General features: G+C 44.2%; 1 protein-coding gene across 1 annotated transcript in view; it reads left to right on the forward strand.

Moving 5' to 3' along the window:
• The window catches only part of atp6v1ba (ATPase, H+ transporting, lysosomal, V1 subunit B, member a), a 49,500-nt gene that overhangs the window by 17,909 nt on the left and 14,169 nt on the right, over positions 1–17,422 (forward strand). The window contains exons 2-6 of the mRNA XM_079567119.1: positions 5,443–5,498; positions 8,747–8,845; positions 8,976–9,069; positions 13,828–13,905; positions 17,179–17,318. Of these exons, the coding sequence (XP_079423245.1) occupies positions 5,443–5,498; positions 8,747–8,845; positions 8,976–9,069; positions 13,828–13,905; positions 17,179–17,318 (467 nt within the window). The remainder of the gene's footprint in view (positions 1–5,442; positions 5,499–8,746; positions 8,846–8,975; positions 9,070–13,827; positions 13,906–17,178; positions 17,319–17,422) is intronic.

Consider the following 17,422-nt stretch of genomic DNA (forward strand, 5'->3'; position numbering starts at 1 on the left):
AAGTGCTTTACAGATACAACATTTAAAACAATGCGCCTGCACAACCTCCCATATATATATTTATATATTAGGATTAAATAAATAGATTAGTCAGTTAAAGGCTAAGCTAAAAATGTGGGTCTGGAGCTGCTCTTAAAAACATGAACGTTCTCTGCAGCCCTGAGCTCCTCCTCAGGTCTGAGCTCCTCCTCAGGTCTGAGCTCCTCCTCAGGTCTGAGCTCCTCCTCAGGTCTGAGCTCCTCCTCAGGTCTGAGCTCCTCCTCAGCCCTGAGCTCCTCCTCAGGTCTGAGCTCCTCCTCAGGTCTGAGCTCCTCCTCAGCCCTGAGCTCCTCCTCAGGTCTGAGCTCCTCCTCAGGTCTGAGCTCCTCCTCAGGTCTGAGCTCCTCCTCAGGTCTGAGCTCCTCCTCAGGTCTGAGCTCCTCCTCAGGTCTGAGCTCCTCCTCAGGTCTGAGCTCCTCCTCAGGTCTGAGCTCCTCCTCAGCCCTGAGCTCCTCCTCAGGTCTGAGCTCCTCCTCAGGTCTGAGCTCCTCCTCAGGTCTGAGCTCCCAGGCCTGAGGAGGAGCTCAGACCTGAGCTCCTCCTCAGGAATAAACTCCAGCTCAGGGTCAAAGGTCACACCAGGTTCTTCACCTGTGAGGAAGGATTCAGAGACAGTGACTGTAGTTTGGGTAAAAGTCTCTCTGGGCACGACTTCAAATCAGAGATGTGAAGATGAACCGGTTTTACAACAGGTGGAGCAGCGGTTAAGATAAACCTTTATTGATTCACAAAGGAGAAAGTCACTTGTTACAGTCGGCGTTCAAGAAGATCACTCAGAGTTAATAAAGTGCAGCTGATACAGAGATTATTGCACATGTTACTTCACAGTCTTATTGCACAGTCTGACAGCAGTGGGGATGAAGGCTTTGCGGTAGCGCTCCGTCCTGCACTGAGGGTGTCTCAGTCTGCCACTGAGAGAGCTGCTCAGCTCCTCTACAGTCCCGTGCAGTGGGTGGGAGGTGTTGTTCATGATGGAGGTGAGCTTGGCTAACACCCTCCTGTCCCCCAGGGGGCAGCCCAGGACGGAGCTGGCCCTCCTGACCAGCTTGTTCAGTCTGTTCTTGTCCCGCTCTGTGCGGCCCGGGGCCCAGCACGCGGCAGCAGAGTGGAGAGCAGAGGCCACCACAGAGTCATAAAAAGTCCTGAGCAGAGGCCTGCTCACTCCAGCGGGAGTGAACGCCCGGACGCCGCGCCTCTGAACGCCCGGACGCCGCGCCTCTGAACGCCCGGACGCCTCTGAACGCCCGGACGCCGTCGCCTCTGAACGCCCGGACGCCGCGCCTCTGAACGCCCGGACGCCGCGCCTCTGAACGCCCGGACGCCCTCGCCTCTGAACGCCCGGACGCCGCGCCTCTGAACGCCCGGACGCCGCGCCTCTGAACGCCCGGACGCCATCGCCTCTGAACGCCCGGACGCCGCGCCTCTGAACGCCCGGACGCCGCGCCTCTGAACGCCCGGACGCCGCGCCTCTGAGCGCCCTGACGCCTCTGAACGCCCGGACGCCGTCGCCTCTGAACGCCCGGACGCTGCGCCTCTGAACGCCCGGACGCCGCGCCTCTGAACGCCCGGGCCGTGTTGAACCTCCTCTCACAGCTGTGGAGCCGCCTCGGCGCTGACCCCGGCGCTCTCACACCGGTCCTGTTTTCAAAGAGACAGCTGTATTTTCAGAGCTAATTACGCTCCTTTTCTCCGCGCCGTCTTGTGGGAAGCGCTTTCGGACGCGGGCCCCGTTTTTGTCCCGGGCCCTTTCATGGCCTCCTGAAGATGCCCCTCGCTCTGTCCCCTCGCGTCTCTCGTTGGGAGGACTTTTCTGTGGCTGAATAGTTCTTTCACACTCCGCCGCGCTCTCTTCCCGTCGGGGGGTGAAGGTCGCTCGTCCCGAACAATCCGAGGACCAGTTTAAGAACCAGATTAGGACCAATTATCGAGGGGCGCACAAAGGCCCCCCCTCTCGCCCCCGGCCTCCCTCTCAGACCGCAGAGGACGGGCGGAGCTGGGCCGGGGTTAGACTAAGGCCGGCGTTTGACAGCGGGACGTCCGGACTTTCGGGTCGCTCCGTGTCAAAGCAGGGTTTAGGAAATTCAGTCGAAATCACAACCTCTACCTGGGTGAGGCAGTGTGGTGGTGCCTTTCCACATGTGATGATTTTTTTATTTTGATTTTGAGAAACATTATTATGCAAATAAGAGATCAAATACCTGTTAGAGTATCTAAAAATGTGAGAAATAGTGTCTGTATTTTAAAAATGTCCTGGCAGAACATCCCAGCTGGTCATATTATATAACAGGGACCAAAACCGGCCTTTCCATCATCAAACTCTGGCCCTCGAGATGATTTTGAGAAATATTCTGACCTCAAATGCCTGTTAAAGTCCTCTAGAAATGTGAAAAATACTGTCAATTCCTTATAATGTCTGAGCAGAGCAGCTTTTAGGCCATAATCCTAAAAGAACAATCATCTAAAGCAGTGGTTCTCAACCTTTTGGAGCCGGGACCCCGATTATAACAGTTAAAGAGGTTCGTGACCCCCGTCCGAGTCACACCATGAGAAATAGGAACATGAGCCGACATAATTCTTAAAGATGTGATGCACTTTCTTGAATGTGAAAAAATCAGACCCAGTTCAGGTGGTTCTCAGGACAAATTCTCAAGAGTTTATGTTGAGAATATTCCTGTTCAGAATGTTTCGGGCTAAGATTTTCATTCTTTCTTACTGTGTTACTTGTGTCTCTTTGCAACTACCACTCTTATTCAATACACTTTATTGATTGATTGATTTTTTTAATTTTCCTCTTTGACTAATTGGGCAGGTACAGTGGGTTTAGGTCAGGGGTAGAGTGTGTTTTGATTAAAGTTATACTTTGTCTGTTTATGGTTTTGCATTATTGTAAAATGTAAAATTCATAAATAAAGTAAAAACAACTTAAAAAAAACAATGGATAAAATAAAATTCATCAAATTCCGAACAAATAATGGCACTGCTACAATAAAATATTACATTATATGCTAATAAAAATATGTATATTTTATCTACATGATCTGGCGACCCCCCCAGGTTGAGAACCACTGATCTAAAGGAAGAAATGACTTAAATCTACTTGAATTATGAGATTAAATCTAAAGTTGGAGTCGATTTGGTCGGGAGCAGATAAAACTTATTCTTGCCAATGGAACAAGCACGTTTTGTTCAAGTTTTTTCTTAATTCAGATGATTTCATATAATTTCGAGTGATAAATAAATATTTTTTACAGTAAAAGTTCATTTGTCTGATTTCCAGTGGGATTTCTGTTTGTTCCATTGGCATAAGCGTTTTTATCTGATCTTAGATTAGTTCAAACCGACTCTTTATTCAAGCGATTTGAAGTCATTGATCTAATTTAAGATGAACATGTTCCTCAGCGTATCTGATGTTCGACACTGGCATGTGTAGAAAGTGCTTCTTTTGGCAATGAAGAAAACCGGCCTCCACCGAGCAAACCTGGCGACCCCTGTTATATAATATAAAGCGGGGATTCTAGACCCAAAAGTGGGTCGTGGAACCATTTTCAGTGGGTCGCGAGTCTAAAGGGAACTTTTATTCAATATTTTCCATCTGAAACTGCATTGGAACGCTCGGAGTTTGTTAAAATGTTTGTTATTGGGTTGTTATGATCATAATTGAACAAACTTGTGTGGAAAATACATAATTTCATACGATATATGACACATTACAGTTTTGTTTGGGGTCGTCCTGGGTAATGTTCGGTCCTGAAGCCACTTAAGAACCGCTGATGTAAAACATTGGTATTTGCAGAAAAAAGTTCTTTACTTTCAGCTACAATGTTGAGGTTCGGCCCCTGGTGTCTCCACGGTGCAAACTCGCCTAACCCTGATCTAGACAATCCTTTTTCCTCCTCTGCTCGGACGTGTCTGTACCTGTGGGCGGTCACTCATGTGCATGTGACCACACGGCACATGGGTGAACTTTAACCTCTTAACTCCCGCCTGAACCGAGAGGATCTTTTTCCTCACGTCAGCACATTTTTTTTTCCATCATTTTTTTGTTGGGTATTCAACTCATTTTTGTAACTTTTTTGTCATTTTTTTGTCACATTTTTGTCACATTTTTGTCCTTTTTTCGTAATTTTTTTTATCCAATTTTTGTCACATTTTAGTCATTTTTTTTGTCAAATTTTTATCATATTTTTGTAATTTTTTTGTCATTTTTTGTCACATTTTTGCCATTTTTTGGTCAATTTTTTGTCATTTTTTGGTCATTTTTTTGTCACATTTTTGCCATTTTTTTGGTCAATTTTTTGTCATTTTTTTGTCACAATTTAGTCATTTTTTTGTCAAATTTTTATCATATTTTTGTAATTTTTTGGTCATTTTTTGGTCATTTTTTGTCACATTTTTGCAATTTTTTGGTCAATTTTTTGTCATTTTTTTGTCACATTTTTGTTTGTTTTTTTGTCAAATTTGTATCACATTTTTGTAATTTTTTTGTCAAATTGTGTCAATTTTTTGTCATTTTTTTGTCCTTTTTTGTCACTTTTTTGCCACATTTCCATCATTGTTTTTGTCTCTCTTTTGTTGCTATTTTCCAGAAGCTTTTGGACTGGGGTAAAGCCAAACTGTAGAAAATGTGCTTGGTTCAGGTGGGAGTTAAGGGGTTAAGACCACCTGGTTCCACCCTCTAATTCTCCCGGTAATATTAAAGGATCTTTATCTAAGTCAGAGGCCTCGGATCTCTTTCTTCTCTCATCAGTTTCTGTCTCTGGATCCTGGAAGAGAAAGTGTTTCTTCCAAAGACGCTTATTTCTCTCTTAATCCCAGTTACCGTGGATTTGTTTTCCTGGACTAAACATTTTCAGCAGCAGTTTTGTCCGTTTAGTCCGATTCTCCGTCCTCTGTTTGAAGCTGACATCCCGTGTTTGTGGCCTCAGAAAGCCTGAACCCCTCCCTCGCCGCCGCCCGTCTAACCCCCGTAATCACCGCGCTGACTCTTGTCTGTCATATGCACATTACGGCCCCGCCCCCTCCCCCCCCCCTGATTACCGTAAAGACGCCGTGACATTTCCCCCCCGCGCCCGTCGCACGGTTAATCTCCCGCGCTCGTAAAGGTTGCCGCCGCTCCCGAACCCGTCCCGACCTCCGCTCCCGACCCCGCCCCTGTTTTAGGCCTGGCTCAGACCCTCATTATTCCCCATTATCGCGGAAAGGCCAGCCCCGCCGCGATGGAGTGATGGACGCCGCCGCTCGGCCTCCGCTCATGATTATTCCTGACATTTGCGCGGCGTCTCCGGCGAGGGAAAGGTTAGCGGAGATGGCGGCGGCGAGGGGGGGCCGGCGCTCTGTACTGTGTCATCTCCTCAGGTGCATCATTATTTACTCCTTCTTCTTCTTCTTGTCTTTGTTTTCCAGCCTACTCCACGGTGTCCGGCGTGAACGGGCCGCTGGTCATCCTCGACAACGTCAAGGTACGCACAGAAAAAAGGAGGAGGAGGAGGAGGAGGAGGGGGACGGATCGGGTTCCGCCAGGGGGGGAGGGATTAACGGGAGGAAATTTAACAATTACAAGAAGCGGGGAGTGAGGGGTTCGGGTTACGGGGAAATGACGGGCCTGGATGAGTTCGACAAAGGCGCTAAGACGCACTCGAGAGCTGTTACACGCACAACACAGTCCGACAAAAGAGGGGGCGTGGCCGGCTTAAGGCGAGGCGCGGCAGGTGCGAAAGGACGGCGATTATAGAGGACGTGATTTTGTTACTGAAGTTAAAGCGCAGATCCCACAGGCCAAATGTGACTGCGGTGAAAGATTCTCAAATTTAGTGGAAGTTCTGATGATCAAACGTTTACACTGCGTTCCAAATTATTATGCAAATTGGATTTTTGTGTCAAAAAGGTTAAAAAAAAAACAATAATGATGAAACTCATGGATGGTGTCATGTCTTGGGGCTCTATGAATCACTGACATTAATCTCAGAGACCTGGGATGATCAGTTTTCAGGTTAAGCCCAGTTAAGGGAAAAACTGCTGAAAAAGGGTGTTCCACTTTATTAAGCAGATCATCATTTTCAAGCTATATGGTAAAGCAAAAGGATCTCTCTGCTGATGAAAAGCGTGAAATAGTTGAATGTCTTGGTCTAGGTATGAAAACCTTCGATATTTCATGAAAGATTAAGCGTAATCATCGAACTGATAAGAGATTTGTGGATGATTCAGACACACTCGGGTTTGTGCAGATAAAGGCACAATATGGACGGTTTCTGCCAGACAAACACATCAGATTATGAGAACAGATGCTACAAAGCAGCATACAGGTATTTGAAGCTGCTGGTGCCTCTGGAGTCTCCCGAACATCAAGGTGTAGGACCCTCCAGAGGCTGCAGTTGTGCATAAACCTTCTATCCGGCCTCCCCTAAACTGTTAATTGAAGCTGAAGCAGAAACGGCTGCAGTGGCTCAGAAATACATGAGACTCATTTTCAAACAGTCTTGTTCACTGATGAGGCCGTGTGACCCTGGATGGTCAAATGGATGGAGTAGTGGATGGTTGGTGAATGACCACAATGTCCCAACAAGGCTGTGACGTCAGTAAGGAGGGGGCGGAGTCATGTTTTGGGCCAGAATCATGGTGAGAGAGCTGGTCGGCCCCTTTAGGCCCTTTTAGGATCCCTGAAGGTGTGAAAATGACCTTTGAAAAATATGTGGAGTTTCTGACTGACAACTGTCTTCTATGCTACAAAAAGAAGAGCCGTGCTTTCCCGAACAAAATCCTCTTCATGCCTGACAACACACCATGTCCTGCTGCAAAGAAAACCTCTGCATCACTGGCTGCTATGGGCAGAAAAGAAGAGAAACTCATGATGTGGACCCCCTCCTCCCCTGACCTCAGCCCTATTGAGAACCTTTGGAGCCTCAACAAGAAAAACTTCTATGAGGGTGGGAGGCAGCTTTCATCCAAACAGCAGCTCTGGGAGGTTATTCTCACATCCTGTAAAGAAATCCAAGCAGAAACTGTCCAAAAACTCACAAGTTTAATGGATTTAAGAATGTTGAAGCTGCGATCACACAAGGGCTCCTTTTGTAAAATATAACTTGAGCTGTTAATATGTTTTTGATTGAAATATCTTTTGATTTCAGTAAATATGAACTCCTAATGCAACAAATACGACAAATGACCATTTTCAGTTAATTACAAGCTTTAAAATGTATTGAAACGATGAGTTGCATAATAACTTGTAACAGTGGATTTTGAGGTTTTTACTATATTTATTTTATATTATTTTATTTATAGGAACGTTTTCCACCACATTTAAATGATCCTCGACCAGTTAAAGACTTGAAAATGATGCTGACTCTCATTTGAGTTGACAATTTAGAAAATCTTAGAAAAATGTCATTTGCATAATAATTTGGAACGCAGTGTAAAGGAACAGGCCACAGCTTCTCCAGACTGAGGTATGTTCTTACCTGAGCTTAGACGAGTTGATGCGTAACTGTCTTGTCTTTGTGCGTGCCCTCAGTCACGCACAACAACCATTAGCATTTGGCCTCTTCCAGTATATTGAAGTTAGAAGTGAGCGAGCTCTTCCACGGGCACAAAGACCAGACGGGTACGAATCATCTTGTCTAATAATATAAGCTCAGGTAAGAACAGATCTCAGTCTGGAAAAAAGGTGGCCTGTTCCTTTAAGACCAGCTTCTCGACTTGAGCTCACAGCCAGGGCATAGGCGACCCATCGGGCGTCTGCAACCAAAACAATATCATCAGCAATAATAAAATGCTGAGGTTAAAGTCCTCTCTTCACTTCTTACGCCAAATCATTAAATAGCAAGGAGAGAGAGAACATGTCCTTGTGGAGAAAAATTGATGAAAAAGTGGCAAAAATGTGACAAGAAATTGACAAAAAATGGACAAAAAAATTACAAAAATGCGACAAAAAATGCGACAAAAAATGACCAAAAAATGACAAAAATGTGACAAAATATAGCAAAAATATGACAAAAGTGTGATAATAATTTGACAAAAAAATGACAAAAATGTGACAAAAAAATGACCAAAATGTAATTAAAAAAATGACAAAAAATGACAAAAATGTGACAAAAAAAAAAAACAATAACTAAAAAAATGACAAAAATGTGACAAAAAATGACCAAAAAAATGACAAAAAAATAACAAAAATGTGACAAAAAATAACTAAAAAAATGTGACAAAAAATGACAAAAATGTGACAAAAAATGACCAAAAAAATGACAAAAATGTGACAAAAAAATGACCAAAATGTAATTAAAAAAATGACAAAAATTTGATAAAAAATTTATGAAAAAATGACAAAAATGTGACAAAATGAGACCAAAAAATTACAAAAATGTGATAAAAAATTGACCCAAAAAAATCACAAAAATCACAAAAAAAGACACAAAAAAAGACACAAAAAAAAGACAAAAAAAATGACAAAGTTTCAAAAATGAGTTAAACACCCAACAAAAAATGATGGAAAAAAAATCTGATGACGTGAGGAAAAAGATCCTCTCGGTTAAGGCGGGAGTTAAGAGGTTAATGATGATGAATCCAATGTATTAATTAACAAAAAAAAAGCTCCGTTGGACCTGACTCATGAACAGAAGGTCGTGGGATCGAGTCTGCAGCTCCTCAGTTGTTTTTTCATCGGGTCTTTTTTCCGTTGTGGTTAATAACAATAATAACGTTGTGTCTGGTGCAGTTTCCTCGTTACGCCGAGATCGTCCACCTGACTCTGCCCGATGGGACCAAGCGCAGCGGCCAAGTCCTGGAGGTCATCGGGAGCAAGGCCGTCGTTCAGGTCTGAGCCGTGTGATGAGGATGTGTGGCTGGCGTGTGGCTGGCGTATGGCTTGCGTGTGGCTGGCGTGTGGCTGGCGTGTGGCTGGCGTGTGGCGTGTCCTGGCTTCGTTAACGCGGTTGTATCTGCAGGTGTTCGAGGGCACGTCAGGGATCGATGCGAAGAAAACGGCCTGTGAGTTCACCGGAGACATCCTGAGGACGCCGGTGTCCGAGGACATGCTCGGTACGAAACACGACTTCAGAATGTACACACAACATCTTTACGACCTGTTCCCCCGTGCCTTCAGTCACGTAAACACAGCGCAGACGGCGTTAGCATTTAGCCTCTCCCTCTCTCCTCTATAGCTCCAAAACAGGTCAAGATAGAAGCTACCGAGCTCTTCCACGTTTTCCCTATTTAAATATGGTTACGTGAAGTGTTCCACTACAAAGTATAATTACACACAATTAAACAATGTGGATTTTCTAAGCGGATAAAAGGGGGGACTATATTGTAAGGCGTAATAATACCAGGAGTAATTTGGCATCCGCGCAGTAAAGTGAAGATAGGTTTTCCTGAGTCCTCCTAGGAACGCCCCCACCTCCTGGAGACGCCTCCGAGCTTTCGTCACCAGCCGAGTAACCGACCACTGCTCCTCAGCGGAACCCCCTCCCCACTGATGCCACAGACAGCGTGTGGAGGGGGCGTGTCTAAAGGCTCAGAGGTTCTTAAAGAGACAGAGGCCTATTTCAAGACATTCACTACAGCCATTTTGAGAGAGACATTTTATACAAGGCAGTTATTCTAATTTACTGCATTTACAGACCAACAGAAGGTTTGTCATTGTAGTGTGAAATAGACTGGTGCTATGGGACTGACAAAAGCAGAATAATCTTTAAAAGAACTTATATTTGAGCAGCATCAGCTTGGTGGTTGTATAAGCTACGCGGCAGCGGAGTGATCTGCTAGAAAATAGTCCCTCAAAATGCGATCATTCATGTGATGCAGGTCAGGTATATTCTAAACATGATTCTATGGACACAGACATTTATATGGTTAGTCTGGTGTTATAAGTGATATAAGTGATAAGTTTAATGCAGGCTAGCTGATACCATAGAAATGTGCTAGCCTAGCACTAGCCTAGCGCCACAAAACTCTTCAAACATAAGAACTGCATGAATTACAAATAAAGATATCTCCAGAAATCAGTCTGGATAACTAGGAAATGAGGTCCTATGTCAAAAATCCTGAAATATCCCTTTAATATAGAAGCTGCAGTTACACGTAAGACCAGAGGTGGCAGTAGTGAGTTTAAACTTGCATCCAGTCCCTTTAAAGCCCAGTGTGAGGACTCTGAGGTCTCTGTATGAACTGACTTTTCTTTTCCCAAACCAAATGTTGGTACAAATCCAGGGATTTACCGACAGATGAACCGATCAGAGACGTGCGGTCCAGCCCTGAGGACGTCGGCCATTTTAACGTAACCCGTAGCTTCTAATCCCGCGCGTTTCTCGCCTGTGAAGCGACTTGAAAACCTCTCGCCGCTTAAACAAAATGTATTTACTCGGTGTCTCTGGGCGGATCAGATCAGTGAGTTATGAATGTTTGTACTGATCTTTATATAAAGGTTTGTATCGTGCGCGGAAAGCTTCATAAACTCATGATTTTAATGACACTTGAGGAACAAAGCGGTGCGTGAGCCGTAGCCTCGGCCTTGTGCTGCACTGAGCTAATCGGCGAGCGCGTAAAGGACGAGCACGCCAGCCACGCTTTCATCAGAGCGAGAAAACCGGAGTGGTAAAGGCGCCACGCTTTAATCAGAGCGAGGAACCGAATGTTAAAGGCGCCGCTGCTGCTGGTGCTGCTGTTGTTGTTGTTGTTGTTTGGCTCAGACTCATTAAAGCGCTGGAAGCTTTTCAAAACGAGCCTTTGTCGACGTTTATGTTTCTGAAATTCTTTCACAAACACAAAATGGGACTTTCTCATACTTGGGAACGGCGCCGTATGAGAAGGTCCCGGGTTCAACTCCTCAACGTCTTTAATGTCTGAGGGAAAAGACAAACTTTAGGATGTTTGTTCTCTGTTTTATGGCTTTGAGCTGGATGAATATACACAGGTCACATGTGCAGACAAAGGACTACATGAACCCAAAAAACAAGGAGAAATTTAAATATTTACTAGTGGTGGGACTGGAGTTAATCACACGTCTGTAATCAAGCACATTTTAATTTTTTGCACCTAAATTATTCAATAATTAGACAGAAACATGAGTTCAATAACACATGTGTTTATTCTTAATCTGTATAATTATTCAAGTAACTGAGGCAAAGTGCATTCATAGTTATTTAGCTTTAAGTGTTTTAGGAACTCGATCACTCGTGTGACTTGTAGAGTTCATTAAACAGTAATAATTATGACACATTTATATAAAAGTAAAAAATAAATAAAGCAAAAGGGCCATAAAACAGAGTCTTTAAGTGTTTAACAATTACTGTGAACAGAAAATGTCATTTCTTATCCTGACGAGGGTTATTGTGGCTCAGAGTGGGCTTAGGCTAGCGCTAACATTAGCATGGAGGACGTCTGTGTTTGAGGCTAACATTAGCATGGAGGATATCTCTGGCTGCTTCCGAAACGGGCAGATTGCTAAGAGCTCTTACGCCAAACCGGATGTGCGTCAGCGTCCGCCATGGCAAGTTGCCTCCGAATTGGTAAGTCAGTTAGGAAGTAGTTAGGAAAAGGAGCCTTGATGCTAACTATCATGGCCACTTTAGCATAGGGACCTCTGATGCTAACTATCATGGCCACTTTAGCATAGGGACCTCTGATGCTAACTAACCAGTGATTAGGAGCTATGTGCCATCCCACAAGCCACTGCGCCAAACCCCCCCCCCCCCCTCGCCCCCACCCTCGAGTGATTCATGCGCAACCACTGTTGATTGACAGGAGCACATTTAATAATAAAAATAATAATAATTAAAAATTAAGATCCTGCACAAGCCAAACTTTATAAAGTGATAAATCCATGTTGTCGTCCCCACAGCTCAGTCACATGTCAGTGTTAAAGAGGAAACTCAGGAAACAGATTAAATGCTTTTGTTTTCATTTAGTAGAAACTTAAGCCTCATGGATCATTTGCATAATGTAGCTTTATGAAACCGCTGTTGAAATAAAATAACACTAAAGGGAAATGTTTGGATCATTTGGATTTATTTTTTTCCTTAAATGTCTTTGTTTGGACACTATGTTGTTGTTGGACACTGTACACTAGGGGGCGACATGCACTTTTGTTTGGCCTGCACCCCACCAATAACTTTAAAGACGAAGAACAGCAGCTGTTGGTGATGTCACTTCCCCTTCCCCTGTTTAAGGACGGACGGATTGTTCAAATGCTGCTGAAGGTCTAGTTCCCATAACTGCATAGATCTAACAGTCGACCCATGAAAGGTTAAGGAGTTAGTTGCTAGTGTTAGTGCTTAGAGGCTACAATTTGATGGTTTCGGATTGAGCCTCTGTGTTTGAGGCTAATGCTAACATTAGCATGGAGGACGTCTCTGTTTGGGGCTAACGCTAACATTGGCATGGAGGACTTCTCTGTGTTTGACGCTAACATTAGCATGGAGGACGTCTCTGTTTGGGGCTAACGCTAACATTAGCATGGAGGACGTCTCTGTGTTTGACGCTAACATTAGCATGGAGGACGTCTCTGTTTGGGGCTAACGCTAACATTAGCATGGAGGACGTCTCTGTGTTTGACGCTAACATTAGCATGGAGGACGTCTCTGTTTGGGGCTAACGCTAACATTGGCATGGAGGACGTCTCTGTGTTTGACGCTAACATTAGCATGGAGGACTTCTCTGTGTTTGGGGCTAACGCTAACATTAGCATGGAGGACGTCTCTGTGTTTGACGCTAGCATTAGCATGGAGGACGTCTCTGTGTTTGGGGCTAACGCTAACATTAGCATGGAGGACGTCTCTGTTTGGGGCTAACGCTAACATTAGCATGGAGGACGTCTGTGTTTGACGCTAGCATTAGCATGGAGGACGTCTCTGTTTGGGGCTAACGCTAACATTAGCATGGAGGACGTCTCTGTGTTTGACGCTAACATTAGCATGGAGGACGTCTCTGTGTTTGGGGCTAATGCTAACATTAGCATGGAGGACGTCTCTGTGTTTGGGGCTAATGCTAACATTAGCATGGAGGACGTCTCTGTTTGGGGCTAACGCTAACATTAGCATGGAGGACGTCTCTGTGTTTGGGGCTAACTCTAACATTAGCATGAAGGACGTCTCTGTGTTTGACGCTAGCATTAGCATGGAGGACGTCTCTGTGTTTGGGGCTAACGCTAACATTAGCATGGAGGACGTCTCTGTTTGGGGCTAACGCTAACATTAGCATGGAGGACGTCTGTGTTTGACGCTAGCATTAGCATGGAGGACGTCTCTGTTTGGGGCTAACGCTAACATTAGCATGGAGGACGTCTCTGTGTTTGACGCTAACATTAGCATGGAAGACGTCTCTGTGTTTGGGGCTAATGCTAACATTAGCATGGAGGACGTCTCTGTGTTTGGGGCTAATGCTAACATTAGCATGGAGGACGTCTCTGTTTGGGGCTAACGCTAACATTAGCATGGAGGACGTCTCTGTGTTTGGGGCTAATGCTAACATTGGCATGGAGGACGTCTCTGTGTTTGAGGCTAACGCTAACATTAGCATGGAGGACGTCTCTGTGTTTGAGGCTAACGCTAACATTAGCATGGACCCAACGGGCCGAGTGAAGCGTCTCCAGTGCTCTTGCGGGCGGGTGTGCGTCAGATACACGGGCGTACCAGAAACACACAAATAGAAAGGTTCCGGCTCGGGGGTTCCTGCTTGTGGGGAAATCAGGGGAAATACAATTAATTGCGTTAAAAAGCATAATCATTGAACTAATCGACTGCACAGCCCTGAGAACTGTTTGGAATGAAGTGAATAAACCTCTGTCTGTCTCTCCTGCAGGACGAGTTTTCAACGGCTCCGGGAAACCCATCGACCGAGGGCCCACCGTCCTGGCAGAGGACTACCTCGACATCATGGGTACGGCATTTCTGACTTTCTGTTAAAACAACGGACCGCCAAGAGTCCTGCTTCTGCACGAGATCATCCAACCCATTGGTTTAGAGAAGATGTCAACCCTCCTGTTTTCTCAGCCGCCTATTGAGTAGGCCCGACATACAGAATGCCCATATTCACTTAGGTTAAAGGGGGGGTATTATGCTAAATGGACTTTTTCAAGCTTTCCATCATGTTATTCTGTCATTCCCTCATTAAAAACATGGCTGAAGTGTTGCCTTGGCACATTCACGTATTTTTGAGTAATCTGTAAAAACTCTGATGGCGGCCATTTTAGGGATAGGTTTGCCTGAGTCCTCCTAGGAACGCCCCCACCTCCTGGAGACGCCTCCGAGCTTTCGTCACCAGCCGAGTAACCAACCACTGCTCCTCAGCAGAACCCCCTCCCCACTGATGCCACAGACAGCGTGTGGAGGGGGCGTGTCTAAAGGCTCAGAGGTTCCTAACCCCTTAACTCCCACCTGAACCGAGCACATTTTCTCTAGTTTGGCTTTACCCCAATCCAAAAGCTTCTGTAAAAAAGCTGTGAAAATAGCAACAAAACTGAGACGAAAACGATGGAAATGTGACAAAAAAGTGACGAAAAATTGATGAAAAAGTGGCAAAAATGTCACAAGAAATTGACGAAATAATGACACAAATGTGACAAAAAAATACAAATTTTTTTTTTTTTTTTTTATAATATTTTTATTATTTTTCTTTTAACTTCATTAGTTGTACATGGGAAATGATATTGGTTAAAACATAGAACAGATACAAAAAAGGAAGAGCAAACAAATGGAAAGAAAAAAACAACAACTAAATAATAAGAAATATGAAAAAATAAAAAATAAAAATAAAAAAAATAATACTAATAACACAGTCACACACATTCTCTCACATACAGGTACAGACAAAGGCTAATTCATGGGCTATGGATACGATTCGTTGTACATATGTATTAGAAAGATTAAGTTGGAGGTTGCAGAACACATTGTTTTAAGGCAGACAGATATGGATTCCACTGGACATAAAAAGCATTTAAGTTTCCACGCAGCGTAAACTTAATTTTTTCAAGTTTTAGAAAAAAAAGAAAATCATGAACCCACTGCGTATAGGTGGGTGGCAGGTGATCTTTCCATTTGAATAAAATAATTCGACGGGCCAAAAGTGAGATGAAGGCAATGGAGTCTGACTCAGCTTTAGACAAGCCTGGAATGTTGGAGGCACCAAATATGGCCAATAGGGGGCATGGTTGTAATGACTTATCAAGTGCAGAATTTATTAGTGTAAAAATATTTTGCCACAGGAGGTGAATTTTTGAGCAGGACCAGAACATATGAACATGATTGGCTGGAGTAGCACCACAGCGATTACAGTTTGGGTTCACATCGGGAAAAATCCTCGCTAACTTCTGGTTGGTCCAAAAACAGCGGTGCAGAATTTTACATTGCATAAAGGACTGTTTGGCACAGACAGAGGAGGTGTGGACTCTATTGAGAATTGAAAGCCAGAGGTCATCATTGAGGGTCATACTGAGCTCAGTCTCCCATTCACTTTTTAGTACGGAAGACCCAGATTTGTCGTTTTGTAACATTTTGCTGTATAGGGTTGAAATCACACTCTTAAATGTTTGTGGTCGAGCTAGAATGAGGTCACCAGGATTTTTTTGTGGAGCGTTGGGAAACTGAGGGACCTTTTTTGACAAAAAGTCACGTAGTTGTAAATAACGAAAAAAGTCACGGTTGGGTATATTAAATCTAGTATGGAGATTGGTGAATGAAATAAATGTATCGTTCTGATATAAATCAGCAAATGATTTAATGCCCAAGTCATCCCACTCAGCAAATGTTTTGTCTGATAAGGATGGTTTAAAAAGGTGGTTTGAGGAAACTGGAGCTTTTAGAGAGAAAGATGTCCAATTAAAATGTTTTTTACATTGGAACCAAATTTTGACAGTATTTTTGACAACAACATTCTTAGTATATTCAAATGGGGGAGGTGTATTAGAAAAAGTTAAAGCTGACAGGGATGAGGGCCTGCAAGATGATGCCTCCAGCTGTAGCCATGAAGGGGCATCGGCTCCCGGATGTTCGTAGAGCCAGTGGACTATTGGTCTGATGTTTGCAGCCCAGTAATAATACTGAAAGTTTGGTGCGGCCATACCTCCTGTCTTTTTTGGTTGTTGCAAAGTGGTCCATGATATTCTGGGGGGCTTGCCATTCCAGATGAAAGTTGTGATAATGCTGTTTAGTTTCATGAAAAATGATTTTGGGATAAAGATTGGTAGACACAAAAATTTGATAAAAAAATTGACGAAAAAATGAAGAAAAAAAATGACAAAAATGTGACAAAAGAATGACAAAAATGTGATAAAAAAATGGCCGAAAAAATGACAAAAAAAATGACAAAAAAGTTACAAAAATTAGTTGAATACCCAACAAACGTAAGGAAAAAGATCCTCTCGGTTCCGGTGGGAGTTAAGAGGTTCTTAAAGAGACTATTTCAAGACATTTGCTACAGCCATTTTGAGAGAGCAATTTTATACAAGGCAGTTATTCTAATTTACTGCATTTACAGACCAACAGAAGGTTTGTCATCATTGTAGTGTGATATAGACTGGTGCTATGTGACTGAAAAAAGCAGAACACCCCCTCTTTAAGGTGGTAAAAGTTGTGTTTTTACTGCGTTGGGAGCCAAATCTAGTCCGATCAGTGCCTCCCTCATTTTCTGGATCTGTAGGAGCTCAGGAGAAGCTTTCTCTGAGCTGCCGCCGTGCTGCTAACAGCCACTGGGGAAGGTTCAAAGATCACTCAAAGAGGAGCGAGTGGCTCCAAACACAGCTCCAGGTCCACGTTTGTAACATGGCAAAAAGCTCAAAAAGGTTTCAAATTACCCTCCTTTCGCTTTGTCGTTTTCCTGTGGTTTTTTTTCATGTTGTTTTTTTCATTTTCTTGTCAGATTGTTATGCTCCTGTTTCTGAGGAGAAGGTTGTGAGTTGAAATGACCGAGTTTTCTCCGTAAGGCAGTTATTATGTGCAGAATGTAGAATAAAAGCCAGCGCTGCAGAGGAGTCGTGTTCCATTATTGGCGCTTTGGAAAAAACACGTCTCATATTGGCTCCTAATTCTTTATTATAGATTGGAGCTCAGTTATACAGAGCTTTGATCAAGTACAGATTTTCCGGGTCACGTGGTAGCTTTATTATTACCGTAATGCCCAGTGTAACCCCCCCCCACCCCCCCCTGTGTGTCCCAGGTCAGCCCATAAACCCACAGTGCAGGATCTACCCCGAGGAGATGATCCAGACTGGGATCTCCGCCATCGACGGGATGAACAGCATCGCCAGAGGACAGAAGATCCCCATCTTCTCCGCCGCCGGTCTACCCCACAACGAGGTACATCCACAAACCATCAAACATCACCCACCAACCCTCACCCACTAACCCTCACCCAGCTGCCGTCACCCACCAACCCTCACCCACTAACCCTCACCCACTAA

Source organism: Gobius niger, assembly GCF_951799975.1.
Source record: "Gobius niger genome assembly, chromosome: 12".
NCBI classification, from domain to species: Eukaryota; Metazoa; Chordata; class Actinopteri; order Gobiiformes; family Gobiidae; genus Gobius; species Gobius niger.